Source organism: Cricetulus griseus, chromosome 5 (assembly GCF_003668045.3).
Source record: "Cricetulus griseus strain 17A/GY chromosome 5, alternate assembly CriGri-PICRH-1.0, whole genome shotgun sequence".
NCBI lineage: Eukaryota > Metazoa > Chordata > Mammalia > Rodentia > Cricetidae > Cricetulus > Cricetulus griseus.
In genome coordinates, this window is record NC_048598.1 from 181,232,512 (window position 1) to 181,258,835 (window position 26,324).

The 26,324-nt window shown below is 56.1% G+C and overlaps 2 protein-coding genes across 3 annotated transcripts in view; one reads left to right on the forward strand and one right to left on the reverse strand.

Annotated features, from left to right (window-relative positions):
* Nucleotides 1-1,629: 1,629 nt before the first annotated feature.
* Nucleotides 1,630-8,527, reverse strand: Clba1 (clathrin binding box of aftiphilin containing 1). 2 transcript variants are annotated; one of them, XR_004770141.1, is made up of 6 exons: nucleotides 7,720-8,527; nucleotides 6,634-6,779; nucleotides 5,569-5,698; nucleotides 3,321-3,437; nucleotides 2,864-3,045; nucleotides 2,180-2,316 (listed from the first exon to the last, which is right to left on the reverse strand). XR_004770141.1 is itself a non-coding variant. In XM_027416652.2 (5 exons), exons 1-5 carry the CDS (start codon nucleotides 8,149-8,151, stop codon nucleotides 2,155-2,157), a joined length of 987 nt encoding a protein of 328 aa, XP_027272453.1. In that variant the 5' UTR covers nucleotides 8,152-8,185; the 3' UTR covers nucleotides 1,630-2,154. The 2 variants fall into 2 exon arrangements, 1 of the variants encoding a protein (XP_027272453.1); XM_027416652.2 differs by lacking the exon at nucleotides 2,864-3,045 and having other exon boundaries at nucleotides 1,630-2,316; nucleotides 7,720-8,185.
* A 6,873-nt stretch (nucleotides 8,528-15,400) lies between these two features.
* The window catches only part of Ahnak2 (AHNAK nucleoprotein 2), a 36,928-nt gene continuing 26,004 nt past the window's right edge, over nucleotides 15,401-26,324 (forward strand). The window contains exon 1 of the mRNA XM_027416650.2: nucleotides 15,401-15,470. Coding sequence (XP_027272451.2) covers nucleotides 15,416-15,470 — 55 coding nt within the window. The 5' untranslated portion in view covers nucleotides 15,401-15,415. The remainder of the gene's footprint in view (nucleotides 15,471-26,324) is intronic.

A 26,324-nucleotide genomic window follows, 5' to 3' on the forward strand; every position in this document is an offset into this window, starting at 1 on the left:
ATATCCCACTTCTGAGACAGGGTTTCTCTGCATAGCCCCGACAGTCTTGGAACTCATTCTATAGACCAGGTTGGCCTCAAACTCAGATCCCCCTCCCTCTGCCTTCCAGTGCTGGATTAAAGGTGTATACCACCGTTCCCAGCTTGGGAATTGATTGTTAAACTACTCCCAGTGCTTTCCACGTTATACGTTAGGTGTCTTGACTGGACTTCCTGAATGCTGACTTGACACTACCCTTGGCTGACACCGTCTCCACCAGGCCCTGCTAACTGCTACCCAGCCTCTGGGGATTTCACATCGTAAGACGTCATCTGCTGGAAGTCTCTGTGCCTGGCTTACTCCACTCAACGTCACGTCCTTCAGGCCATCAGGGTTTCATCTTTTCCTGGGTAGACGGTACTCCTCTATCTACCCAGAGAGCCAGGCTGCAGTGAATGTACAAACAGCTCTTCCACAGACAGTTCCTTCCTTTGGATATACCGCAAAGCGGAAGGATCGCTGGGTCACATGGCAGTTGTTTTTAATTTGGGGAGAGTCTTTATACTGTTGCCCGTAATAGCTGCTCTCATTTACATCTCCACGCCCTTGCCAGCCCATCTCTACAGTGTGGCCGTGCCTCACTGCACTTGGCTGTGCTTCCCGGTGGTAGATGGCGGTAAGTATGTTTTTCGTATGCCTACTGGCCCTTGACTTGTTTTCTGTTTGTTTTTATTATTTTTGTGGTGATATCTTGTTTATACTCTAACAAAGCTCGCCTGAAGATCAGAGGGTGGAGCTAGCCACTAGTTAACCATAGAGGTCTGGAGGTCTGTACAGACAGGAAGTGATGTGGTTCCAATATATAAAACGAGTTCTAATCGGCCTTAATAAAAACCCACAGCCAGATGTTGGAACAAATAAACCCTGAAAGATCAGAGAGAGAAGAGCATTGCTAACTCCTTAGCCAAAAGAGGCCAAGTTCCTGTCTCCTCCTGCTTTATATTCCTCTCTTCGCCCTGTCATATCACTTCCTGTCTGTCTCTACAGACCTCCAGACCTCTACAGTTAACAAGTAGCAAGCTCCACCCCTGATCTTCAGGCAAGCTTTATTTGTTACAGTGTAAACAAGATGTCACCACACATTTACATGCTTTTTGAGCAGCATTTTTTACTTCAGTTATCTTTTCTACTGGGTAGTCTGAATGACTTACACACTGTTTCCTTTCCAGATAGCAGTACCTCTGCATCTGCAGGTACAGGGAAGCTGCAGCTTCCTACTGCCATGTACTGGTTAGTGCTGCTTTCTAAAAATGAAAACTTAAGGCAGCTTCCCCAAACATCTGGCACACCCAAAGCAAACCAAAACAAACACCCCTACCCCAGATAAAATAAAAACAGTGGGTTATCCTTTTGCTATAAGCCTCAAACTATATGTCACCTAGTGGTGGCTGTGTTCAAGGGTCATATATCAGCAGCACCTTCCTTCTCCCTTCCTGAAGGACAGTTCCAACACTCCATATGTCCTGTCTACACTGTCATCTGGTTCTGGACAGCTTGGTCAATTCAGTCAATAGTGAAGCTAACATCTCCTGAGGAAGTCATCCCCACAGTAGCCTCTCCAAGAGCTAATGAGTCAATAACAACACAGGCTTATACAGTCTTTTCTTTTTAATAAAAGTTTACAAAATTCAGTGCTGCCTGCTAGTGTCTGCCCCTAGAAGAAAACTGTCTCAGCAGATGACCAAGGAAGCTGTCCTGGGACACCCAGTGTGGTCTCCTGCCACCCTTTTACTCAGGAAAGCTGTCCCCAAGGCTATGGAGTGAGGGCAGGACCCAGCACAGAGGTGAGCACTAAGGGGATCCAGGGCCAGGGTGGGTTCTGTCTCCCAACTTCTGAACTCATGGCTCCAACTGTGAGCCAGGCAGGGGTCATCAGGCACCTGGTGCCAGCCTACAGTGTCCCCAGAAATGCTAATGGAAACCGGCTCTGCCCTAGGAATTCCCAGTGCACCCCTTCAGATCTGAGTGCATGAGGTATAGCGCAGATTGACAGAGGTTCTAGGCAACTAACATGGGTCCGGGAAACAGTGCCATAGAACAGTTCTCAGATTCTAGTACTAAAACAAACCAGTAAGAATGTAAAATATCTCATAAAGTTACAAAGTACTCTTGCTTTTAGCAAACACCATTACTAAAGAATGCCATCTTTAGGTTGCGTGGAGTAAAGATCTTTTTTTGTGGAATGGTGGTGTAGTGCCCATTTCCTTGTAGTGGTGTCTTCAGAAACAGGCTGTAGGTAATCAGGCTGCCCTGTCTGCTGCCAGATGTCCCTGAGAGCTGAGAGGAAAGTGGTGATCAGAATCTAGATAGGACACGAGGTTGCCTGCACATGAAGCCTCTGGGATTCTCTCCTAGGTCTCACTGTGCAGTTCACAGACAAGCGTCCAGGTCCAGGATGAGGACAGAGGCTATGAGAGTCATCCACTCGGGCCCTGGTCTCTTCTCTCTGTATCTAGTCACTGCTACATCACTTCCCACATGGCCAGACCAAGTTTAAATTGTGTGGCTGCCCTGAAGTCCAGAAGCAGGGTGGGTCCTTTCCTCACTGTGCTCCTGGCCCTTGCACTGGGTCTGGTCACCTTAGCCCTTGCTCCTGGCTCCAGCATCCACTGGTGGACTTCACAGATTTCCACCCTCAGAGCTGCTGCTGGGTATCTCCAAGTACTGTGAGGGATGAACGTCCTAAATGTCTTGTGGCTCAAAGGCAAGTGCAGCTCTCCTTCAGAGGTCTGTCCTTCCAAAAGGCTGAGGGCATGCCCTATTAATTCATAGTGGTGCCCTTTCCTGAATGCCATAGAACCCATCATCTGCCCCATATACCAACCAAGGCTGTGGGCGGCACCACACTGTGTCCTGATGCTTGGCTTTCCATAGAGCCACAGGGCTGTATTCCATCCCCTTCCCCCATCACCTCTCCCCAACACTGCAAAGCAGGTCCTGTGGCACACTCTCCAGTCGCTGCCTCACCGACTGTCTCCTGGGCACACAGAGAGCCCTTTGAAATGCCTGGTTAGAGGTGAGCACAAGATCCAGGTCCAGACAGGCCTGCCCTCCCTCCCTGGTAAGAGAGGGGTAGGAACAAGTCCCTTTCCTGTCCACACCTCTCTTTCCACTGGGCCCTGCAGTGAGGAGCTGATGTGTTGGCTGCACAAGGCCTCAGGGCTGTAGGTGCCTCTGCCAGCCTCTGCCTTGGCAGTCAGCCATCCTAGCCTCTTGATGCCCACCCCAGCCCGCCCTCAGGTGCTCTTGGCACTCTGAGAAATGAGCTTGTGACTACTCACCTTGGTCTGAATCAGGGCTTTGCAGTGGTGTAGATGGAAACTGCTGACTGCCAGCAGCTCTTCCGGCTTTCTGAGGTCAGAACCTTCTAGAACATGATCCTGTCCTCCAGAACCGCTCTAAGGAAAGAAACCTCTGTTACAGTGTTGCCACATTCATTCCAAAACTGTAGTATTACTCCTGGATGCCTTGGGTGTCACAGAGGGTCAGGCCCACAGCCTCCCTCTCTGCCTTGCCTGCTGTGAGCCTCCAGAACTGGGGTGCTCCTCAACCTTCCAGCTGTGGCTTGAATGTGTCTCTAAAAGTGTGTGTGTTATAATCTGAATTCCTAAGTCCACATGTTAACTGCATTTGGAGGGAAGCTTTGGGAGGTGATTAGTATTATCAGAATGTTGCCTCTGTGGTGGCATTAGTGGCTGTGTGAGCAGAGACTAGAGCTGGCATGTTGGCTGTGTCTCACCTCATGATGCTGAGCCATGTTATAATGGAGCCAGATGCAAGCAGGTACCAGCACCATGTTTTTGGATTCCAGCCTCCAGAACTATGACTCACATGAATGTGTAAATGTTATAAAGTACCTAGTCTTAGGCATTTTGTTAGAGCAACAGAAAAAGAATGTCTTCATAGTCAAATCCAGGAAGTTCCCCTTTGCTCCCTGGAGCCTGACACCCAGGAGCCCTGCTTCCTAGCCTGCAGGTTCAATATTTCCTGCATGTTAAGGCCAGGCTGACCTCTATGTGGGGTGTCGGTGGGTAGGGGCTCTGGGAGGGTGCTTGTCTCTCCTCCCAGTTCCTCTCTCACTTCCTGACAAGCTCGGTGTCCTTGGGTTGATAAGATAACCAGCCTGCACTGTGGTCCTCACCAGGGCCAAGCTGCCTTCTTTCCTGGCCTCTTTTTTTTTTTTTTTTTTTTTTTTTCTTCCCTGAGACAGGATTTCTCTGTGGCTTTGGAGGCTGTCCTGGAACTCTCGCTATAGACCAGGCTGGTCTCAAACTCACAAAAATCTGCCTGCCTCAGCCTCCCGAGTGCTGGATTAGAGGTGTGCACCACCACTGCCTGGCTCTCTAAGTTTCTCCACTTAAAGAGCATGATATTTGAGAATGAAAAGACCTTTGCCTTGCTCTGAGGTGTAATGTCTCTGGAAACTCAGGGGCTGGACCTGTGCACACTGCTGCTCACTGGACACTGTCCACTGATGTTCTCAAGCCACCTCCTGAGCTTTTTTCTCCTGCTGCTCTGCCCTGGACCTGGGCTTGGCTGGCTCCCACCTCAGACATCAGGCTTTCTTCTTGGGACTACCGAGTGGCTTCGACCTCCACCTAAGCCACATTACTACATTGCTGAGGTGTCTCAAATGTGCCTGACCCCACACACGTCACCTATCTGTGTGGAACTTGCCCTCATCCCAACCCTCCCTGTGCGCTGCTGTAGCCCCAGCTACCGGCCCTACGCAAACTGCCCATTTTCAGGCACCTGGCTCCTGCCTGTCCTTCCCCACCTGCTTCTGCTCCCTCTGGTGGCTCCCAAGGGGCTTACCACGGACACAGCACTACCTCCTCCCACTTGCCCTGGGCCCACATACATGCCTGCTGGTGTATTCTCCTGCTGGGGTCCTGCACATGCATCTAAGGACACCCCCACCCACCCCAGCTCTGCCCTGTCCCAGTCTCATTCTGAGAAGTACACCACGACCCTGCGGAAGACGGCCTTCCCAGTGCTGACAGCAGAGTCTGTATTCAACACCACCTGCCTTGTCCCAAGTCAGCGGTCTCCGAAGTGTGCCATGCCAGTGTGACTGGCCACAGTGTAGCCGCCACTTTCTTGTTACAGTTTCTTGAAAATGAAAAATCCCCACAGGCTCCCTGCTAGGGGCCTGTTGCCAGCTGACGGCTTTTCAGAAGTGACTGGATTTACCAGTGGATTTATAATTCGACAGCATTATTGTGAAGTGATGGAATTTTTAGGGTGAGGCCTGGTTGAATGAAGTGAGTCACAGGAGGGGTGTCATTGAGGGCTCTGTCTTGCCTTGGTCCCTGCCTGTTACTGCTTCTCTGCTTTCTGTCCACTGTGAGTTTTCTTCTGTGACACCCTTCATCTCCCCACAGGCCCAGAAACATGGGACCAGCTCACCATAGGCTGAAGTTGCTAAAATTTGAGCCAAAATAAGTCTTTTTTCCCCTCCAGGGACTCTGTCTGGTTATGTCGCCACAGGGAGAGAAGCCTCCCACCACACTCCCCAAGCCTCCTTACCTTCTGGGTGGCGTCTATGCCGAGGACAGGAAAGAGGTTTTCCCGACAGTGAGATTCACTCCAGAGACACGGTGAAGCAGACCCGGTGTCAGTGTTCTGAAGGGCTCTCCAGAGCTTCCTAGATTCAGAACTGGGAGAAAGACGCAGTCAGGACAGGAGACTTGAAAGACTTCCCGGCAGATCACCGAAGCCCGGCCCCACAGCAGAGGGCCCATGAGGACTCAGAACTGGGCTCTGCTCTCTTGTAAACCCAAACATTCACTGTCAACTTGTCTTCCCTTGTATCTGCCCACATGTCCCCTACCTATGCCTCTCCTTGGAGAAACCCTGAGGTCAGCTGTACCGGTATCACTCACTCAAATGTCTACAGCCGTAGGTCACAGCACGGATACACACTCGGGAGAACCGATGAAGAAATCCGTAGGGGAATGGTGTTTGTGGCCATGTGAGTGTTGGGTGCCATGTGTGTGTTCAACCCATGAGACGTAAAATGGCACCCAACAGCTGCAAGGCCATACAGGATGTGCCAAATGTTGGCTCATCATTTTCCCATGTGTTTGTGAACATAGAAGAGTGTTCCACCCTAAAGCAATGCCCACCCTCCTGTTCCAGCATGTCTAGCCTTGCCAAGCCTGACACCTGAGCCACCTGGGCCTCTGAAGAACTTGACAATGGCATAGTCACCACTAGCCTGCTGGGGCTGCCCTGAGGCAGGCACTCCTGACAGGCTACACTCTACAGGAGCACCAAACAGCTGGGCACTGCTGGTCACAGCCCCTGGGGTCCAGTGACTGCCCTCGGGGGTGATTCCTGTAACTGTGGATGGGGGGGGGTCACAGGTGTCAGGTACCACTGAGCCAAGTCCCTAGTAGCAGCCCCTGGAAGCCACACCAGGGGCACTACTGGAGTTATCCATCAATTCCAGGTCCCTCTGGAATGCTGTGGCCTACAGGTGGCTACAGGAACAATGTACTGTCTAGGAACAGCCAAAAAGCTTTGTGGAACCACTTTAGCAAACAGAAATGAAGCTGCTGTGACAACCCGTTCCCAGTCTAAGTGCATTACCACAGTCTAGGCACGGATGCAAGGCTGGTGTTTTCTTCACTGCTTTTTTCTAAGAAATGGTCTAAAGAACAAACGTCTTCAGTTGCCTGTTCCACTGGGACTTCTTGAAACGCAAACCTAAAAACCTTCTCATAGCTGAGGATGGACTGGAAAAAAAGAACACTCCAATGTTAGGAGCAATGTATACATTCGGTAACCTTATTTCAAATAACTGACTTAACAGAAATACATTTTGTCCCTGGTTGCACGCTCAGTGGTGTTGCCATCACTGGTGACATTATCCCTCAGAATCTCCAGGAATGGCAGTGGAAACATACTTCACCCTGCACAGGCTCTGAGTTAGGGGAAGTGGTGTCAACACGGTCTGAACCAAGTGGTGGCTGAGAGGCAGCTGGCAAGTGTTTGAGGTTTTGAGGTGAGTATTATGTTTGCTCTGTGTGCTGCAGCCCAGCTGGGTGCACTTCCCTACACTCATCTAGTGTTTTCTGTGAAATTCCCACCGGGAACCAAAGTGTCCTAACACTTCAAACATGGTGGGGATAGTCCCTGCTTCAGAACAAATGGGAAGGTGAAGGTGCAGCTCTACCGGTGTTCAGGGTGAGCCGTTTCGTGGGGAGAACCGCTGAAAGGCAGGGCTCAGAGGCAGTCAAGGAGGCAAAGGTGTGGTCATTTCTGAGGGCTGAGCAGGACCCTGTACTGGCACGACCTGGTTTAGTACTCAAGACTGGCCTGTGATATCTGATTTTCAGGGCTGAGGTGTTCTAACCCTACAGATTCAGGAGTCTTCTGCGTGCCTCAAACAGGACCATACAAGTGCCACTCCAAGCTTCAGAAGAAGAGTTCAGAGAAAACTGCCCAGCTTGGGCCTCCACCATGCCTTGTTCAGATCCATTTCTTCGGAGCCCCCCGTCCAAGCCCTCCATTCCTTGTCCTCCTCTTAAGCAGAGGACAGCCAACCACACAGCAAAAGACAAACCAGGGGAGGGGACTCAAAGGCTGGCAAGACCGCCACACCCTCAGCGCACAGAAGCCTGGGCAAAGTCTAAACGGCTCTACAAAACACTTCCCACTCAACCACAGAAATACCTCTGAAGATGGGCCAGCAGCAGCGCCTGTCACCCAGGGTCCACCCTGCTGCCCCTGGCAAGAACCATGCTCTTTCGCGACTGAAGGGGGTCTCCGCGGCTGATGGTCTGCGGCTCTCCCTGGGAGTTCAAAGGGCTGAGAAAACGGCTCAGACTTAGCCGAAGACTCCCGGAAGCCTTCGAACTCTCCCCAGCCGCCGCTGAGCTCCCCTGGGTGTGGGCAGCTGGGTGGACAGGCGGGAAGAGCCTCTTGCAGCCTGGAGAAGCCAGCCTTCGCGTCGGGCAGAGGCAGGGAGCCGCCGTCGCTGCAGACGCTCCCGGGCTCCAGACCATCACCACTCTGTGGTCCAGCTGTTGGGCGCGGGGACCCCTCTCCAGGCTCCTGCGCGGGGTCACTCACGGACTCTACCCTCATCTCCTGCCCGCCTTGCATCTTGGTGCGGGCTGGCCAGCCGACCCGGGGGAGCGCTGCTCAGAAGGCATGCAGCCGCCGAGCCCGAGTTGCCCAGGGCTTGCGGGGGGCGTTCACGTGCCTCTGTGGATCGGACCCCTCCTGGCGCGCGCCCGCCTGCGCTTGCGGGTGGCCCGTCCTGCCCGGGGGCGTGTCCTAGGGCCAAACAAGCGGGGCGATGGAGGAAGGCCCGCGGGCGGACGGTCGTCTGCGGGCGGGCGGGCCGCAGAACCGGGTCTGCGAGGCCGCGGGCGGAGGGTCGGGAGCTCGGGGATCGCGCGCGTCCCAGGCGCGAGTGTCCACGGGCTCCGGGACCAGGTCCCAGGCGCGGACGCGGGTGCGGACGCAGGGGGTCCCGGGCTCCCAGAGGCCCGCAAAGCGCGCACCCACCTTCGCCACCGCGACGCGCCTCCCGGCGCCCGGCCGGGAGATACCCACAGTCAGCTTAGCTGCAGCCAGCGCCGCGCGTTGCCCGGCAACGGAGCGCGCCCGCGGGCTTCCGGCGTGCCTCGCGTGGCGTCAGCACGCCACCGCGGGGCGTGGCCAGCAGCTACCCCCGCCCCCGCCCCGCCCTCTCTGGCTCCTTGCGGGGCCGCTGCTTGCCGAGGGCTGCGCACCGGCTGCGCTGCTAGCGGGACCCAGCCTGCCACCTGGCCGGCTTTCCTGCCCTCTCCGCCCTACAAGTGAGCCGTTCTCGTTTTGTTACGGTGTCCGGGGCCGGTGTGTCCGATGTGTCCCCCCGCAGTCGCACACCCGGCACGGGAGTAAAGCCACTGCCATGGTGCTGGCCCCTCAGCCTACACCCTCCCACCCCGCCTAGCCTTGGTTCCTGCGCTCCTGTTGAACGGTCTCTCAAGACTGGAGGCCGCGTGGGTGCGATAGAACGAAACTGTCTCGCTGGTTCAGCCTATTCCCAGACCACTCTTCCTTGTACGAGGATGAGGGTCTACTGCCTGCCGAGCAGGAGAGCCACTGCCCTCCCTCTTGTGCTCACAATCTGGCCCTGGTCACCAGCCAGTCCCAAGGCAGAGCAGGGCCAGTCTTGGTCATGGACCATCAGACCCTCACAGCGTCCTGCAGCCAGCTGTGCTGGGTAAGGGCCCTGATGAACTCACCTTGACCCAGCCATAGAAGTCCCTGGCCCTTTCTCATCTGTTCCCATCTGAGGCTCATTAAGTCAGCCTGCAGCGTGTCACATCCCTACCCTGGCCATGCGGGGACTAGCAGCCATTACCAACCTCCCCTGGGAAACAGGTGGGTCAGCTCTGCATCTAAACCCAACTCCAGCCTCCTCCTCCATGCACAGATTTCCCCCTCCCCTGCATTCCCCTGGGCCCTGCCCCTGCATGAATTACTCGGTCCCTCATTCTCGGCCAGCCTCCTCAGAAGACCTATTGGAAAATCTGATTTAAAAGCGACAAGATGAGCTCATTCCCTGCATCTTGGGGCACAGCCTTCCCCGTTCCCTTGGGCACTGTTCTGTAAGCCCTGCAGGCAGAGCTCAGGACTAGGTCTTGGCTGAGCCATTCCAACTCTGAGTGGCCCGATAGGATGGTGTCAGTCAGACACTGTCTGTGCTTACAGACACTGGCTTCTGTTGGCCTCGTTATGACCCAGCAGGTCCTCTCTGTCCATTGGTACTGATCCAAGTCCCCTCACCCACTGCCTTCATTGTCCTTGAGGTCTAGGGCGCTGGAAGGAGACAGGAAAACTGAGGCCTGGCTGGGTTCAAGTGGGACAAGTAGATTGGAGAAAGGAGTGCACTGGAGCCGCCCTTCCAGCCCTCAGCACCTCCCAGGTCTGCCCTTCCTGCCCTCAGCACCTCCCAGGTCTGTCCAGGTCTCAGCTTTGTCAGGTAGGAGGAAAGACCAGAATGCACACAGTTCTAGTTCTGCGGCCACAGGCCCAGGTTGGGGTGACCTGTGTGACCAGTGTGTCAGCTGAAAATGCTCCCCCAAAGATGTCCACATTCTAATCTCCAGAAGCCACGGATATGAAACCTTATCAAATGGATGGGTGTCCCGTATGAGGTGAAAGTGGGGATCTGGAGCTGTGGGGGAAACAGGTCCCTATAAGGAGTCAAGAAAGCTGGGTGTGGTGACTCAGGCCTGTCATACCAACACTGGGAAAGCCAAGGGTGGAGGATCCAAAGTTAGAAGCCAGCCTAAGCTACACTGTAGTTGTCCGGACCCTCGGGACAGCAGCCTAGAGCAAGAAACCTAGGGAGGGGAATGGGGACAAGAGACACAAGAGAATGACCACAAGACAGGATTCTGATCAAGTGGCAAATTTTATTTTTTTCAGGCTAGCTTATATAGTCAGTAGGATGGGGTAAAGGAGAGGGGGGAGAAGAGGCCAAGAACCAGGTGTTAGTTCAAGCAGGATGTCAGAAAACTATGGAAGGAGGATGTTGTCAGCGTAAAAAGTTCATGGGTGGTGGGGAGAGGGAGGGTTACCTAGGTGAGTGGTGGGGAGAGGGAGGGTTGCCTAGGTGAGTGGGGGGGAGAGGGAGGGTTACCTAGGTGAGTGGGGGGAAGAAGGAGGGTTGCTTAGGTGAGTGGTGGGGAGAGGGAGGGTTGCTTAGGTAAGTGGGCCTGTGGTTGGAACAAAGGATTGACGTCTGGGTCATGTTGTTCCTTCTGAGTGCTCATGCTTCTAGAAGCCATTTATAATCAAAAGACAGTTCTATAACTATGTGGCTTGCCAAGTTTGGCCCAAAGGTTCATGTCAAGCTGTATGGCTCCCAGCACTACATCGTGAGTTTGAGACTAGCCTGGGCTAAACGGTGAGACCCTGTCTAGCAGGAGGGAGGAAGAGAGGGGGGTGGAGAGAGGTAGAGGTGTCACAGCCCATGTTGGAGATCAGGGGTGCAGCTGTTCCAAGCCCCCTGAAGAAACAGCCCAGAAAACATCCAGGAGAGGCAAAAGAAGTGCCTGCCATTTTAGCCCAGTCCGTTAGTGATATTTCTGCAGCAAATGTGGTGAACCAACAGACCTGGGTGACCCCTGGAGACTCCACTAAAGAGGGGCTGCCTTGAGGAAGGAAGGGGTGCCTCGGGCTGACTGAAGGAGGAGGTCAGATAGCCCACCTAGGTGGGCAAAGGAGGCAGCGGCTCTACTTGGTTAAGTTAGGGCAGATTGGGCTAGAGAGCAGAGGCCCCTAAAGTTAAGGTGTGAGCGGATGGGCTGTGAGTCCCAAGTGTCCCTGAAAGGGCAGAACCAGTGTGTGGGGGAGGGAAGGAAGAGTCCTAACAGCCCTCCACCCCTCACTTGTTCCTCCCTCTCTAGCCCACCGTTCTTCTGTCTGGGGTAGTGCTGCTTTGCCCAGAGCCTACAGTCAACTCCGTGACTCCCATGGTCGCCTGACAGCAAGGACTGGTTGAACAGACTGTCACAGAAACCACGCAGTGTCTTCCGTGATGGGGGAGGATCCCATCCCTGCTTCTGTGCCTGTGGTTGGGATAGTCCAGAGCTTCCCCAAGCCTCAGGGCAGGCCTGCTTAGTCCACTGCTATAGGGGCGGCAGAACACCCAAATATACCCCGTCATCTCCCCACTTGCTAATCCCAGCTGTGTGCTGAGCTGCATGGATGCAGGGTTGGGAGGACCTGGGGACCACACCCAGACCTGACAAGTACTCAGCATTGAGGAAGTAGAGGCAGGGCCTCTGGCCAAGGGGCTTCTGACAGCCCTCAGCCTCTTTACCTGCAGGCTTGGAAGGAACCATGTCCACCGTCCAAACAAAGCTAAGGGCTGAGATGAGTAGGGTGGCTGTGGGGAGAGTGGTCACAGATGCCACCACCTTCCGCCTGCCTGTGGCCTGGGGTGGGGCAGGGCCATGATGATAGCAAAACTATTTTTGCCATGTTGCTGCTGCGGCTGCTGCAGGATGCATCAATCATTGATGCTCTGGGCGTCATGGGCAGCCTTCCTGGAGAGGCAGTGGGACATCGGGTCAGGAGAATGGGGAGGAGCAGAGAGCGAGACGGCCATGAGCACATCAGATCCCCAGTCCCCGGGACCCAGCTTCTGCGGGGAAAGATCATGGGGTGTCACAGAGCTGCACAACACCCCTTGAGTTGACTTTAGAGCAGGCATGAAGCCTTCGTGTGCTGGGTGTGGTTGCGAGTTGGGTCATCTCCCCACATGCTGGGGAGGGGTATCAGTTCCCGAGCCAGACCTTGCTGCAGGAGCCTCCCCCAGCAGGGCATCTGTCCCCAGAGGAGGACACGGGGAGGAGGCTGGAGCTGTAGTGTGGTGACGGGAACTCCTTGGCAGTGCTCTGCTCTGCAGCAGAAGATGGTCAGGCTTCAGAATGGGGGAAGGGACAGCCCATGGAGCATAGCAGGTCTCCTAACACATATGTTTATCTCCCCTGCTCCCGTTCACCGTGATCCCAGGGCTAGGGTTAAGCTTCGGCCTACAACTAGTGGTGGAAGGGTCTAACTGGGCCCTGGGGAGCAGAGTCTGGCTTGTGGCTGGCCCACCCACACAGGTGCAGCCTAGCTTCCATAACAGGGTCTCCCAAAGACGTGAGTGAGCCACACCCTGTGAGAGCCCAGGAGCACTCCTCAGGAGCGAGCAACCGGCCCCCTGTATTCTGTTGTACATATCTGTGCACGTAAACCTTAGTGTACGCACAGGAGTGTGTGTGCATGTCTGTGTGTACTGGCGCAAATCCAAGATGGCCTGTGGAGTGTGTGTTGGTATGAGTGCTTGGTCTTGTTTTTCTGTCTGTGGCTCTTCCCTGGAGTGGAAAAGCTCTCTAGGCAGATACCCCAAAGTGTCTGTCCCACACTGGCTAGTCTGACCTTTAGTCTAAGAGGGATCTTCCAGGAGATGGCAGCTAGATTCCCCATGTTAGGTCCTCACCTTGCTAGACTGCAGGCATCACAGATCTGCCTCCCAGCCCTGAGTCAGCAGACAACAGAAGGAAGGGGGAGCCTTTGGGTTCCTACCCCACATTCTGGGTCTGGGGCTGCAAATGAGTATGGCAACGGACAGCCTTTTTCTCAAGCCCTGGCAGAGCAGACACAGACGCTCCGGGCATGCATGTCCAGGTTCTGTCACCTCACTGGGCCAAGGGAGGAAGTTCAGGAGGGTCTCAGGTGTCTCAAGGGAGGCCTCACAACCAAGCACAACCTTCCAAAGTATGCTGTCCCCATACTGACAGCGGCCAGTGGGAGGGCCCTGGCACACCCAGGTAGCCCTCACCTAGTGCCATGCCCCAACATGACAGCCCCGGCTCTTCTCTGTTTGCACTTGGGTAGCCTGGATCACGTCCACTTCCCCCAGAAGCTGATGGGAGCCACCACAGCCCTAGGGGGATCGTGCTAGACAATCCGAGAATACTTTGCTTGTACTATGTTGCCCAGAGACAAGGGGACACAGCTGGGTCTGCACCCGAAGGTCTTTGGTCATACAAAACTGTACCTTGTTCCCAGGCCCTTGCTCTCAGACCCCGAAGCCAGATTCAGACACACTGGATTGGCAGGCCGAGACTGTCCAGCCTATCCAGCAGGCAGAGAGACCCACATACCCAGAGACAAGGTAATGTGTTCTTCATCCAGGGCATTTCCCCAGGGAGAGGTGAGACTTGCGTCCCACCAAGGCAAGGCTGTGGCCTATTCAGTTGTAGAAGGCTGCCAGGGCTCCTTCCCATCAGTGATGGGTATCTGTCTGACCAGTGTGTTGTTGGCAGGCTGCCCAACACTGCAGCCCAGCTAACGGGAACTGCCGAGAGTGAGTCATCCCGATGCTTGCTGGCTCACCTGGGCCCTGACTCCTGTGGGTAGTTTCCGCTTGCACTTAAGACTGTGTGCACCTGTGTGCATGTGCGCACTCTGTGTCCTGTTATGCTTATCTGTATATGCAAGTGTGTGTGTATGGGAGAGTGCGTGTGAGTGTGCGCGAGTGTGTATGGGGGCAAACCCAAGGTGGCCTGTGGTGTGTGTTGTCCTGATGCCAGTGTGATTTTTGTCCCGGTGTCTGTGTGGCTCTTCTGCTGCAGCTTAGCCTCCCCTGCCTCCCACCCTGTCTTCTTGCCCTAGAAAAAGTGGCGAGCACGTTCTTCCCAGCACATTGCCAGGGATAGCTCTCTCCCTCAGGTCTGCACCAGGCTGGGGGTCAATCAACTTTACTTTTGTGGAAACAGAATTGCACCTTTCCCTCCCCCCAAATGTGTTCCCTCTGCATGGTGCCCAGTGAGACTCTGCCCTCCCCTGTCAAGCTCCCTCCCCAGGCAGGCTGCAAGGACTGCCTTATCCAGTCCTCTCTGTTAGCATCCAGAATGTCCCAGGAGCACTGAAATCCCACCCAGCCCCGCTGCCCTCACCCAGCAGGTCTTGATGGTTCCCCCCAGGCTTCCACCTGGAGCCCCTTGACGGTCTCCTCAGCGCCTGTCCCAGCAGGCCATTTCCAGCACCTGGTCTCTTGCCCCTCCTGCCCTAAGAGAGGCCCTCATCTGTCCCTTCCTTCTCACCTTGCATCTCTGGGGGAGGGCAAGCCAGTGAAGTCCTGTCATGGCCAGGTCCCGGCTTCCAGGCTCTTTACCAAAACCATTGAAAGGACAAATCCTGACTTGGAACTGCAGGGTGGCCCCAGTTGTGGCCCTGTCCTCCTGGACGGCCTACAGGGAGGGGATCTGCTCAGGGCAGCCTGTCCAAACTAGCAGCTTCTAGCCTGTCCTTGCCCCTCCTCTTTTTGCCTCCGAACCCCATCTTCTCCTGAGGCTCTCAGATCGCAGTCATTTCCCTGCTCCACCGTCACTCCCTCAAGCAGGAGATAAGGAAGACCTGGATTCCGGGTGCAGGGATGTCGTGGGCCCTGGAGGACCTTCTCAAATCTCCGCTCCAGAAACGCAATCTGGAGGAGGGCGGGAGCGGAGGGTGGGGGCTGAGGTCAGCTGGGGAGGGGACAGACCTCATGGGCCTGGGTCCGACGGGGCGGGTCCGTTGTGGGGCGGGTCCTCAGCTGCGGCCACCAATGGGCTGAATGAGGCCGGCGGCACCGCCCCCGTCGTCCCTGCGGAGTGGTCAGCGCGGGCTGGGCGGACCAGGGCGGGGCCGTAGCCAAGGTCTGGAGGTACCCCAAGCGCTAGCCGCAGTCACAGCCCGCCCGCCCGCCCGCCTGCCCGCGGCAGCTCGGGGCAACGAGGCGCTGTGGGCGCCGCCCTTCTCCAGGCGCATCAGCTCCCGGCTGCGAGTGGAAGCGCAGGGCCGCCGCCGGCCCGCACCACCAGCCGCCACGATGTGCGACTGCTTCCACGTGGTGCTGCCCACCTGGCCCGGAGCCCCCGGCAGCGGTGCGCCTCACCCCCGCCTGCAGCCCGCTTCCCTCGGGCGGGTGGGCTCTGCGGGCGAGCTGGGGCGTGACGCGGGCGCGCAGTGCGGGACAGGCTGCGCGCGCGGGAGGAAGGGCAGGAGGGATGGAATGGGGACGGGCGGGCCGGCCGGTCCCCTGTGCTTTTTGGTCCCGCGCCGGCTCTGTGGGTCTCTGCATCTCGTTTGCACGCGTGCCTGTTCGGTGCGTCTCCCTCCTTTCCCCGTCTCTGCTGCTGCTCACTTTGTTTCTCGGGTTTCCATTACTTTGTGTGGCTGCTTGCGCTCCAGACTCGCTGGCTGGCTCTGTTTATCTCTCACGTTTTCATCACGGTGCTCCTGTAACCCGCTGGGACCCGCTGCTTTGCCCAGTAAGGCGGCTACTACGGAGGGAGGCAGGTGTGCATCGTACTGGATGGAACAGGCCCAGGGAGAGCAGGCGCCAGCCCTGGGCTAGCAGACCTGCTGCTAGATCTAGCTTCTGACCTGCTTTTGCGGGGACCATTCTGGCCAGACCAGGACTTAGATTGGGGTTACCAGGCTATGCGCTGTGCTGGATCCACCGTGTGGCTACTGTGTATATGAGTGACCAACTAGGTGTGGCTGGGACAGGGCTAGGCTTGAGGTCTGGGTCTTCCTTCCTAAAGGGCCCGAGTAGGGTTCTGTTGCCCCGGTCAGGGGGATTGACATCCTGCCCCCATGGTCAGTGCCTTTCTTGCTGAGCATCTGCTGCAGAGTGGGTACCTGCTGCTTTTATGTGATGGTCCCTGCCCTGCCCTGGGCCTACCTCTGGTGTCTTGGAGGGCAGGGTGGGGCAGCAAGAAACTGTCCTTCAGACTCTGGGTCAGTTATGCAGCAGCCTGGCCACACCCAGGGCACCTGGCCAGCCTCTGGCCAGGGGACTGGGATGTAGGAGCTGCCCCAGTACAGGCTGAGCTCCTCTCTTTGGGGGAAACAAGTCGATGGCAAATGTCACGATGAGGCCATTCAAGATGCAGAGTGCTACGCAGAGGGGCGGCCCTGCCTGGCATCTTTTTCACCCAGAGAAGAGCTCCCATAGCCCCTCCTATTTGTCCCGTGTGCCATGAGGCTGGATTGGAGCCTGGGACTCTTTGAGAACTGGCTTTTGCTGTCTCAGGGGGTTCTCCTGCTGGGATTCTCCCACATACAGATGGGACCCCAGGAGCCCTTCTACTAGCAGTGGGAGAATGGTGGCCCCCACCCCTTCCTCTTTTCCCATCGCTGGCGCTGACCCTGGTCCACATCACAGCAGATTGGCCTCCCCAGAGGGAAGAAGCCCAAGGACATAGGGCTGCTCTGTCTCCAGTTTGCATGAGTGGTTTCCTTGTTCTTAGGTTCAGGTTGAGGCACCACCTTACATTAAAAAAAAAAAAAAAAAGATTTATTTATTATGTATACAGTGTTCTGCCTGCATGTATGCCTGCAGGCCAGAAGAGGGCACCAGATGGCGGTGAGCCATCGTGTGGTTGCTGGGAATTGAACTCAGGACTCTTGGAAGAGCAGCCAGTGCTCTTAACCTCGGAGCCAGCTCTCCAGCCCCCTCTCCCTGTCTTACTCACATTCTGTGCCCCGCCCCCAAGGGCGTGCCTCTTCCTCCACCAACAGTGTTTCTTCCTGATTTAACTGGTGGTCCCCCACCTTGTCTGGAGCAGTTTCTCCTGTGTGCACCTAACTCTTAGGGAGTTAGGGCAGTGGCCTCTACTGCAGCTCTGGTAGGAGACTCAGGATAAGGGCCTGGATGGCTCTGCCCAGGCTGTCCTCAACCCTGCACCGGGGCCCAGGATATACATGAGGGGGAGGGTGGGTTTAGGCTTTTACCGCTGTAGTCCACTCCCAACAGGACAGAGCTGCCCCCTCATGTGCCAGTCATACCTGGTGACTCACGCCCCTGGTGCCCACCCTTGGCAATCGGCTACCTCCAAAGTCCAGAGCAGAGCCACCATTGATCCAGCTAACTTGCTCAGAGGCTGCCCCCTGGTGGATGTGCTGGGGATGTCCTACACAAGGGTGGAGAGGGGTGGAGCTGGACAGGGATGTGATCAACCCAAGCACCTTCACCGGCTGTGAGATGGACCTTACACACGCTCCCTAACTGACATCAGGAAGTTTAGCCCTGTAAGTGCTGGGTGTCACACCCTCAATGCACATATGTGGATTTCTTCCCAGAGGCGTAGCCGAATCTCAGAGAAAGTGACAGGGAGTCATGCTTTCCAAGCCGTGACCCTGGTGTGCACCTGCATGAGCCGGCACGGCCTAGGCGCTAACTCCCAGCATTCTTCAAGAAACTCCTGCTGGAGTCCCCAGGTGCCGTGGCATCGTGAGGATGTCTGGGTGTTCTATCTTTGGAGTAGGGGGTGGCATGGTGTGACCAGCTCCTTCTCCCCAAGAGTATAGGGCCAGAGCAGCACAGACCTGACATCTGTGCCCAGGAGTGCCTGGGCTGCCATCCTGAGAGAGCTGTGCCCCCATTGAGGGCACAGGCAGCACAGGTCTGTCATCTCCTGGACAGGGTTAGGAATCTACATTCCTGTTCTGAAGATGGGGTACTGAAGCAGGAAGCAGGGACACTGAGCCCTGCACCATGGCACCCAGCCGAGAGAGGAGATAGGTGGCTCTGAAAGATACTAGCTGTCCTGTCCTACCAGGCAAGGCAGAAAAGAGGCTGGGCTCTGGCAGCCTCTCCTCAGGGTCCATCGGCAGGCACGGAGTGGGAGGCAGTAGAGGGTTAACCTGGATCACTTCTCTACTTGAATGAGATGGGATAAAAGCTGCTTTTGGGTGCTGTATCAGTCACTAACAACACCCCAGGCTCTCTCTCTCTCTTGGCAATCGGTTACCTCTCTCTCTCTCTCTCTCTCTCTCTCTCTCTCTCTCTCTCTCTTTGAGACAGGGTTTCTCTGCATAGCCCTGGCTGTCCTGGCGGTCACTCTGTAGACCGGGCTGGTCTCAAACTCACAGAGATCACCTGCCTCTGCCTCCTGAGTGCTGGGATAAAAGGCGTGCGCCACCACTGCCCAACTAGGCTCTTCTTTTGGATGACTCAAGGGACAGGGCTGTGTTCACCCTACTCTCTCCAAGCCTCAGGCTGCACCTACTTTTTTTATTATCAGCCAAGAAAGGGGTGGTTTGGGCTTGAGAGTGGAGAGGAAGGTGGAGCCGGCAGATCCCCTAGCCTCCCAACCTCCTGTGTTGGGCAGCCGTGCCCACCTCCACCTCGGCTGGGGCTGTAGCAAAGCCCTTACTCTCCTCTCTGATCAGACAGGCTCTTCTGTCCTGGGCTGCACTGTTGCTGCCTCCGATGGGAGCATTTTACTAGCTTGCTGTGTCTTTCCTTCTGTAACCCTCCTCCACACCCCTTACTGAAGATGTTTGCATTGCAGATTGGATCAGCTTGGCTAGGGAGGAGAGGCTTGAGGCCTGGCATTTTCTGCCCAGGGAGAAAATCTTGCATTCAGGGACGGTGTCAAGTATGAGAGATGTCCATTCATCCCTTCCTGTCCACCTACCTGCGCCTGAAAACTGATACCACTGCCCCCTGGAGGTCCCCAGACTTAGGAGGGAGAGCAGAGATTTTCCCCTTTGCTTGTCTAGCAAGTGGGAATGGGCTGGGTACTTCGTGGAGGAGTCACAGAGGGCTCAAAGGCGTCGACGAGGAGGGAGGCCACAGGCAACAGTAACCATGTTTACCAGGCTGGATCAGGGTAGTTCTTGGATAAGGAACAGGGTCCAGGGACATGGAGTTGGACAGAGGGAAGGGTGTATCTGTGAACCCAAGGGAAGCTGTTGTTCTGTGAAGGGCATTTCTCTAGGGGCCCTGTCTTCCTGTTCCCTGCCTCTGCCTCCGGGTTTCCCTTCATTTTTCTTTTTTTGGAAGTCATGGGCCAAGGGAGCCAAGGCCTGCTTTGCTGGGATAAACATTTAATAGTCCGAAGCACTTTCTCGGATGGAAAACTGGATCTGGGCCCAGGAGGCCTGGGGCAGGAGGGCAGCGCTCCCACTCCCCACACTCCCCACACCCCCACACATGGCAGACATGCTTCCAGCCACTCCTGCCGCCAGCTCCTCCCTGTCCTGCATGCTGCAGGGAACACCTGGCCCCAGTGTGGTCGGGAGAGGACAGGGGACAGCCATGAGGGCCCTCTCCAGGGTCCTTGAATCCCAGTGATGAAGGAGGAGTGGTGGGCAGAGTCATGGGGGTGTCGTGAGGCAGACCAAGAAGGGACCTCAAGTCACTTTCCTGCCCCGAGACAGTGCTGTCTGGCATTGAGGGCACCAACAGCCCAGGGCCTCAACTGGACCTGGGCCTCCTGGTCCATGGGTTTGTCACCTTCCACTTAGGAGCTGCCCAGCACTGGGATTTCCAGGCGCAGGTGTCTCCGCCCCTCCCTGGTGAGTCAAGGCCCCTGCTTGCCTTGAGGGGAGATCAGAGCAGGAACCAGCCCGCAGGGCAGGCATTGAGCTCTAGCCACCTTGTCCCTTTCCAATGTCATCTTTGATTCCCTGGTGACCCTTGTTCCCTGAGAGCTGGACCCTCTGTGGGAGGGAGAAGAGCAGCCTGCCACAGATGCTGGGGGCCAGCCCACTCCTGGGTGGCTCCTCCTTGGCAGGCCTTGCTAGAGGGTGGGAGGGAGGCAGCAGCACCCAGGCCGTGCTGTGACACATCCCGTGGGAATGCCCTCGGCTGAGTCACTATCAGCTGCCCCCAGCCCCACCCGATCTTGTTACTGCCAAGTTCCCATGGTACCAAAGAGCTGGGCTAGGGGACCTGGCAGCTTCAAGCCAGAAGTGCCTATGTGTGCAGAGGGCGTCACTTGGCACATCCAGACACCCAGGTCTCAGGGTCTGTGACCTGGGACTCAGCAGGTGCCCACTGCCCCCCACTGGCTCACACCTGATCACAGGGCCCTGCTACATAGAATCAAGGGTCGAGCAGGGTGTGTGCAGGCATCCTTAAGATCTGAGGTCAGCCAAGCCTGCTGAGAGTCAAGTGAGCCCCTGTGGGTTGGATGTGGGCCAGGAGCAGTTCTCGAGGTCCTTCAGATCCTGACTTTCCCTCACTGCTGTCACCTGTCCCAATCCCTGTCATCTCAGGAGCCCTTGCTACAGCAGTGAACCCGGAGATGGCAGTAGGTTTCTATAGCAGAGCCTCTGCTGGGGGATCATGACCCCCTCAGGTGAGAGGATGACTCAGCCATCCCGAAGAAGCAGGTCCCTTTGTAGGGGACATCCCTCTGGCTACAGTGAGGGGGGACTCTGACTAAGGCTATCTCCATGGTGATCTCAGAAGAAGCAGGGGGAGTCAGAAGGCACTGAGGGGTGGGCCTCAGGGGCAGAGGGCCCTGACTGGATTGATCACCAGGCTCAGGAGAGTACATGGTGGCAGCAGGGGACTTGTTTCCTGGCAGCATCCTTCCCACCTCACTCCAGCTATACTGTCCCAGCTTGCAGCTCCTTGCTGACTCAGCCAGCCTTGCCCCACCTAGAGTTGACAGTTTGGTCTGGTGTCAGGCAGTAAACAGAGTTCCCAGGTAAGAGTGGCTTGGGAGTGGGGCCCTGGAGCGGGAGGTGGAGAGACCTTTCCAGCCTTCCTGTGTGGCATAAACAGAGCTGTTTTCTCCTTTCACCGTTAGGTTTTTAGGGCAGGGTTGGGGGTGCTGCTAGTTCTCCCCTTCCAGGACTGAGGATATCCCTGAGGTCTCTGTGCCTATTTGGCCACCAGTGACCCCTGCCTTCTCCCTTCCTTGGAGTTCTCTGAGGTGGTTTCCACCTCAGGCTGGTCTTGGCTTCTGTATCCCTACTGGCTCTTCTATTGCCCCCAGGGGCTCTCATTTCTGGGCCATGTGATCATCTAGGGCCTGGCATGTTTAACGAGACTGCCCGTATTGACCCTTCCCTGTCCTGGAACCCTGGGCTGGACCCCTTAGCTGTGTGAGCCTGCCGCAGCCTGCCCTGAGGTTCAGGGGCCCACAGCCAGTCCTGGGATCCCAACTACAGTTAATGCAGCTGGTGACTCCTGCCCAGGCCTGCTGGCCACCTAGAGCTGAGGGTGGAGATGGCCGAAGGTGTGTGAGAGGGAACAGCTCTGGGCAGTGGGTGGCTTGAGATCTGAAGCCTGAGGACCATTAATCTGGAAAAAAAAAAAAAAAAGGTGGGAGTGAAGTGCAAAGGCCAGTTCTGAGGTCTAGCCTCACCTCTGTTATGCAGCACCCCTCATCCCATCTCCAGGTGCAGGAGATGCCATTTGCCAGAGGATTAGAAAGGTATCCAGACTTCTACTAACAACTGCAACTTCTCTTCTTCTTCTTCTTCTTCTTCTTCTTCTTCTTCTTCTTCTTCTTCTTCTTCTTCTCCTCCTCCTCCTCCTCCTCCCTCCTCCTCCTCCTCTTCCTCCTCCTCCTCCTCCTCCTCCACCTTTTTTTTTAAAAGATAGGATCTCACCATGTAACTCTGACTCTTCTGGAACTTGTCATGTAGACTAGGCTGGACTCAAACTCACAGGCTGGACTCAAACTACCTATCTCTACCTCCCAAGTGCTGACATAAACCACCACATCCAGCCCCTTTCCCTTTTTTGACCCCCCCCCCCGGCCACTGCAGGGAAACTGAGGCCCAAGGTTTGGGAATGAGAGAGCCTGCTTCACGTCTGTGTATCCACAACAGCAGGCGGGCGCTCACACAGTTGGCAACTGGCTGGGCCAGTGGTTGTGAGTCAGACAGCAGGCGTTTCCTCTTCAGGTCAGCTGCCTGAGCTGGTGGGGGTGGGGAGCTGGGGTGGGGTCCCTGGCCTTGTGAGGGGAACCTCCTACTCCCTCTGGTAGGGTGTGTGCCTGTGTTGGGGAAGGGGGGTTGGCAGGGCACTGAGCCTGGCTGAAGACAAGGGAGGAGGGACAGTGAGGGGAGGGGCTGTGGAGGGAGGGACCGGTGGGAGGCAGCCAGCCCAGGGTTTCTCCTAGACAAGTTTGGGAACGAGTCTTCTCTCCGAGAAGTGGCTGCACCCCTTCTGCAACCCTTCCCCTTCTGGGCTCAGCCCTGCAACACCTGTCCCTCTCGCCACTCAGCAGGTCAGAGGGGGCTGGATGGGCAGCCAGCAAGGGGGGCGAAGGGGCAGAGCTGGGCTGGGCATCTTCCTTCTGTTCTGCTTCCTGCCTATGTTGGAGGATAGGGGTGCCAGGGCCAGGGCCAGCCAGGCTGGGGTGGGAAAATGCTAGCAAGGAGCTGTCTGGACCCCAGATGGTCTGGAATCAAGCAGGCCCTGGAACAGGACCTCCCAGTTTGCATTCCAGGCTGTGAGCTGCTGCAGAACTCCCAGCTGCCCGTGCCCCTGTTCCTGACTGGTGTGACTAGTGGTTTTTGCTTGGACAGAGCCTAGGTTGTGAGGGTCATTGGTGCCAAAGGTACCAAGTAGCTATTTTAGTAGCAGGACACAGAACTGCAAGGTTGGGCCTTGTGGCCTAGGGAGGGGTTCTCAGATGGTAGCCACTGACCTGGTTTGGTGTACTGAGGCCTGGGATGGCTATAGAGGGTGGAACTAGAAAGTGGGCTGCCCATGACGGGCCACAGTGTCCCTGGTGTCCATATTTTTGCCCTTCAACTCAAAGGATCAGAGTGGCTGGTCGGTTCTTGGATGGCTGAGGGTGTGGTGGCCATCCCTGCTGGCTTCTGAATCTTTGGGGGTTGATGGGCTAGTATACTTTTCCAAGTCTGTTTCTCCAGTTAAAGGAACCAGCCTGGGCCCAGCTGCTGCTCCTATAGACCACAGGTGCAGCGTCTTCCTAAGTCTGGGCAGGGCCACCCATTGCCATTTTCTTTCGGGTTTTGAAGCAGGCTCTTTCTCTGTAACCCATGTTGGCTTGGGACTCACTGTGCAGCCCTGGAGCCCACCTCAAGCCTCGTGTCTTCTTATCTCTGCCTCTCAAGTGCTGGGATTAATGGCCACACGCCACCACACTCAGCACTGCCAGGAGTTCCAACCAGCTGGTTCTCTTTCTCTCCTTAGCCATTTACTGCATTAGCACTTTTTCTGTACCTATTGTATACCAAGCTCTAAGTTCTTGGGGTGGAGAGGCAACAGGACCACCTCACTGCTTGAGAGTTTGCCTCTGCGGGAGTGGAGGGGGGCAGCCTGTGGAAAGTCCAGCATTGCATAGGAGAAAGCCATGCATTGAGGCAAGCTGAAAGGTCTCACGCGGGTGATTCCAGGAAGCTTGTTTTGGGAGAGAAAAGTGCGAACATCCTCCTGGCATAGCTAGCCTATGTGGGGAGAGCTCTGGCCCTGGACTGTGTGGCTCAACCCTTCAGAGCTGGCACTGGTCCCTAGTCCTCAGACTCATCCGCAGAAGCGTTGGGGGATGGAGTGGCAGGCCTGCCACCGCCTGGGGTGTTGCTTCACAAGGTCTGAAGGTCTCATGACAGTCAGCCCAGCTTGGCTCTTGCTTTGTGAAGTTCCAGGATGGGGCGAGGCCTGGGTACATGCAAGGTGGGGTGGACCTGGCTGTGAGTGAGCCCATGAGGGTACGAGGGTCCCAGTCTGAAAGCAGTGGCCTCCACAGTGTGAGCCTGCCCTGGGCCCCCACGGCCAGTGCTTCGAGTCGGGCTGTCAGTCACTGGATGCTCAGAGGGGCAGCCCTGATCAGACACAGGTGCACACTGATACACCCATACACACAAACTTACAGGCAGCTGGAGAGCTTTGAGGCTCTCAGCCAGTTTCCTAAGGGTCCCTCCCACTGCCCTGGCAACATGCAAACATGGCTACCACATTAGGCCCTGCCTGGAAGTCAAAGCAGTCTGAATGCAAACTCCAGTTTTGTTTAAGTGAATGCCCCACCCTGCCTCCATGGCCCTGCTGAGATGATCCTGAACAGAAAGGTGGCCACGGATCATGGGGGCAGCATGGCCCCTTTATGCAGCCCCTGCCTCCCTCACCCTACCTGCCGTTCATCTGTTCAGCCTTACCCTAAAACAGTTCAGTTCCTAGAACTCCATCTTCTTCAAACTGGGGGTGCCCCCATGAGTGCCCCCTCTGTGTCCTTGTTCAGCCCCATGGTGCCCTGGCTGGGAATTGGCTTCCCTAGGGTCCTGTGGCCCCTGCCTGAGTGCAGGTTTGTGCCTATAGGAGTGGCATGTTAGCGGCAGTGTTTGGAACTCTGTGAAGGGGTTGGGGTGCTGGGGTGTTGGGGTGCTGGGGTGCTGGGGGAGGCAGGGGATTTGGGGAAATACCAGGTGACAGTGGCCAGACCTGCTAGGCTTGGCTCAGGTGTGTTCCCTCTATAAAGCGGGGCTTTGGTGACTGTCAGCGACAGTCTGTGTCATTGTTTAGGTGGCAGTGTTCAAGGCTGGGTTGCTTGCAGAGCTGTCTTTGAGAGACTATATGGGCAGGCGGTTAGGGTGCCTCCATGTTCCCCCGGGCCTGGGAGTCACTCTGCCCTGAGGCTCCCCTCATCCCCACAGCTGGTAGGGGTAGGCAGCCTCTCTTCTCCCTCCACCCTGCAGCCAGCAGAGCTTCAGTTTTCCTCTCTGTGCCTTCCTGGGCAGCAGGGGGTGGGCAGTGTCCTGCTAGCCCCTGGAGTGCAGCCTTGTGGCAGAGTTCATGCCTCTTCTCAGGGCCCTTGCTCTCCACTCTTATAAGGAAGCAGGGGTGGCACTGTGTGGGTAGGATTGGCTATACTGCAGCTTGTTAATCCGAGATAGGGCCTGAAACCCAGCCAGCAGGGCCAGGGCTGGCCTGCCTCTTGCTTCCCACATCCTAGCTGTCAACACTTTTCCTCATAGGCTTTTGACACCCACGAGACTCCCCTGAAACAGATTTGGAATACAATTTCTCAGGGGTAGTTCTCTGCCTGGCTATGGAAGTCTGCTATTCTGGACCCCCATCCAAGCCCTAACTGGGTCCAGGCCCCAGGCCACAGCTCCAGCCTCAAGTAGGGAAACAGAACGATGTAGGTTCACCTATCCTTGCCTGGCTTCCAGGAAGGGGAGTTGACCCAGAGTCCCTCCTATAGCTACACCCTTTCTACACCCCTTGTTCTGTCCCCTTCTTTTTCCATCCCCTAAGTCAGTATGTGGCTTTTCGGAGCAATCCTGGGCACCCCAGCAGTGGTGGGGCACATGGACAAAGCCTGGGGGCATGGCAATGGAGACAGGTGGTTGGCACACGTCCCTCTACCCCCAGGTTATGGGGTGGTGGCCTGTGGGACATGCACATGAGGGCTCCAGGGATATTGGGTTTCTTGGCTATTGTCTTGCCTAAGGCCAGTCTTATAAGACCGTGGTTTTCCTGATACCCTGGAGCTGGGGGGTCCATGGTTTAGCCCACAGAGCAGCAGGGAGGAGAGGTGGGACCTGACAGGCCTTCTTTGACCCTCCCCACCTCCCTTCAACCTGGCCCCTTTGAGAAGAAAAACAGCAAAAAAGGTTCGAGAAGAACTGAGAGTGGCCAGTGCTGATAGGCATAGCTCCAGGGTGTGTCTCTGGGGACAGGTGTGTCAGGACAGGCAGGGTGGCCTCTGTGTATACATGGGGAAATCCAGGTTGGCCAGAGCACAGTAGTTATATCCAGAGTCCTGGTAGGCCTGGAACTCCTTGTCCCCATGGGAATGTCATCAAGGTCAGTGGACAGGACTCCATTATCGATAGACAAAGTCTGTGTAGCAGGGACTCAACTCCTCAGGCCTGGAAGCAGGGGTGGGGCTTCATCCTCAGCATCTCTTCCCTTGTGGAGGTGGTCCTGGAGGCCCAGGCCCAGCCACAGTCCACGCCCATCAGGGCTGTTCTGCCTCTGAATATTGGGGTTTTAGGCTGGAGTTCTATGTGGGAGG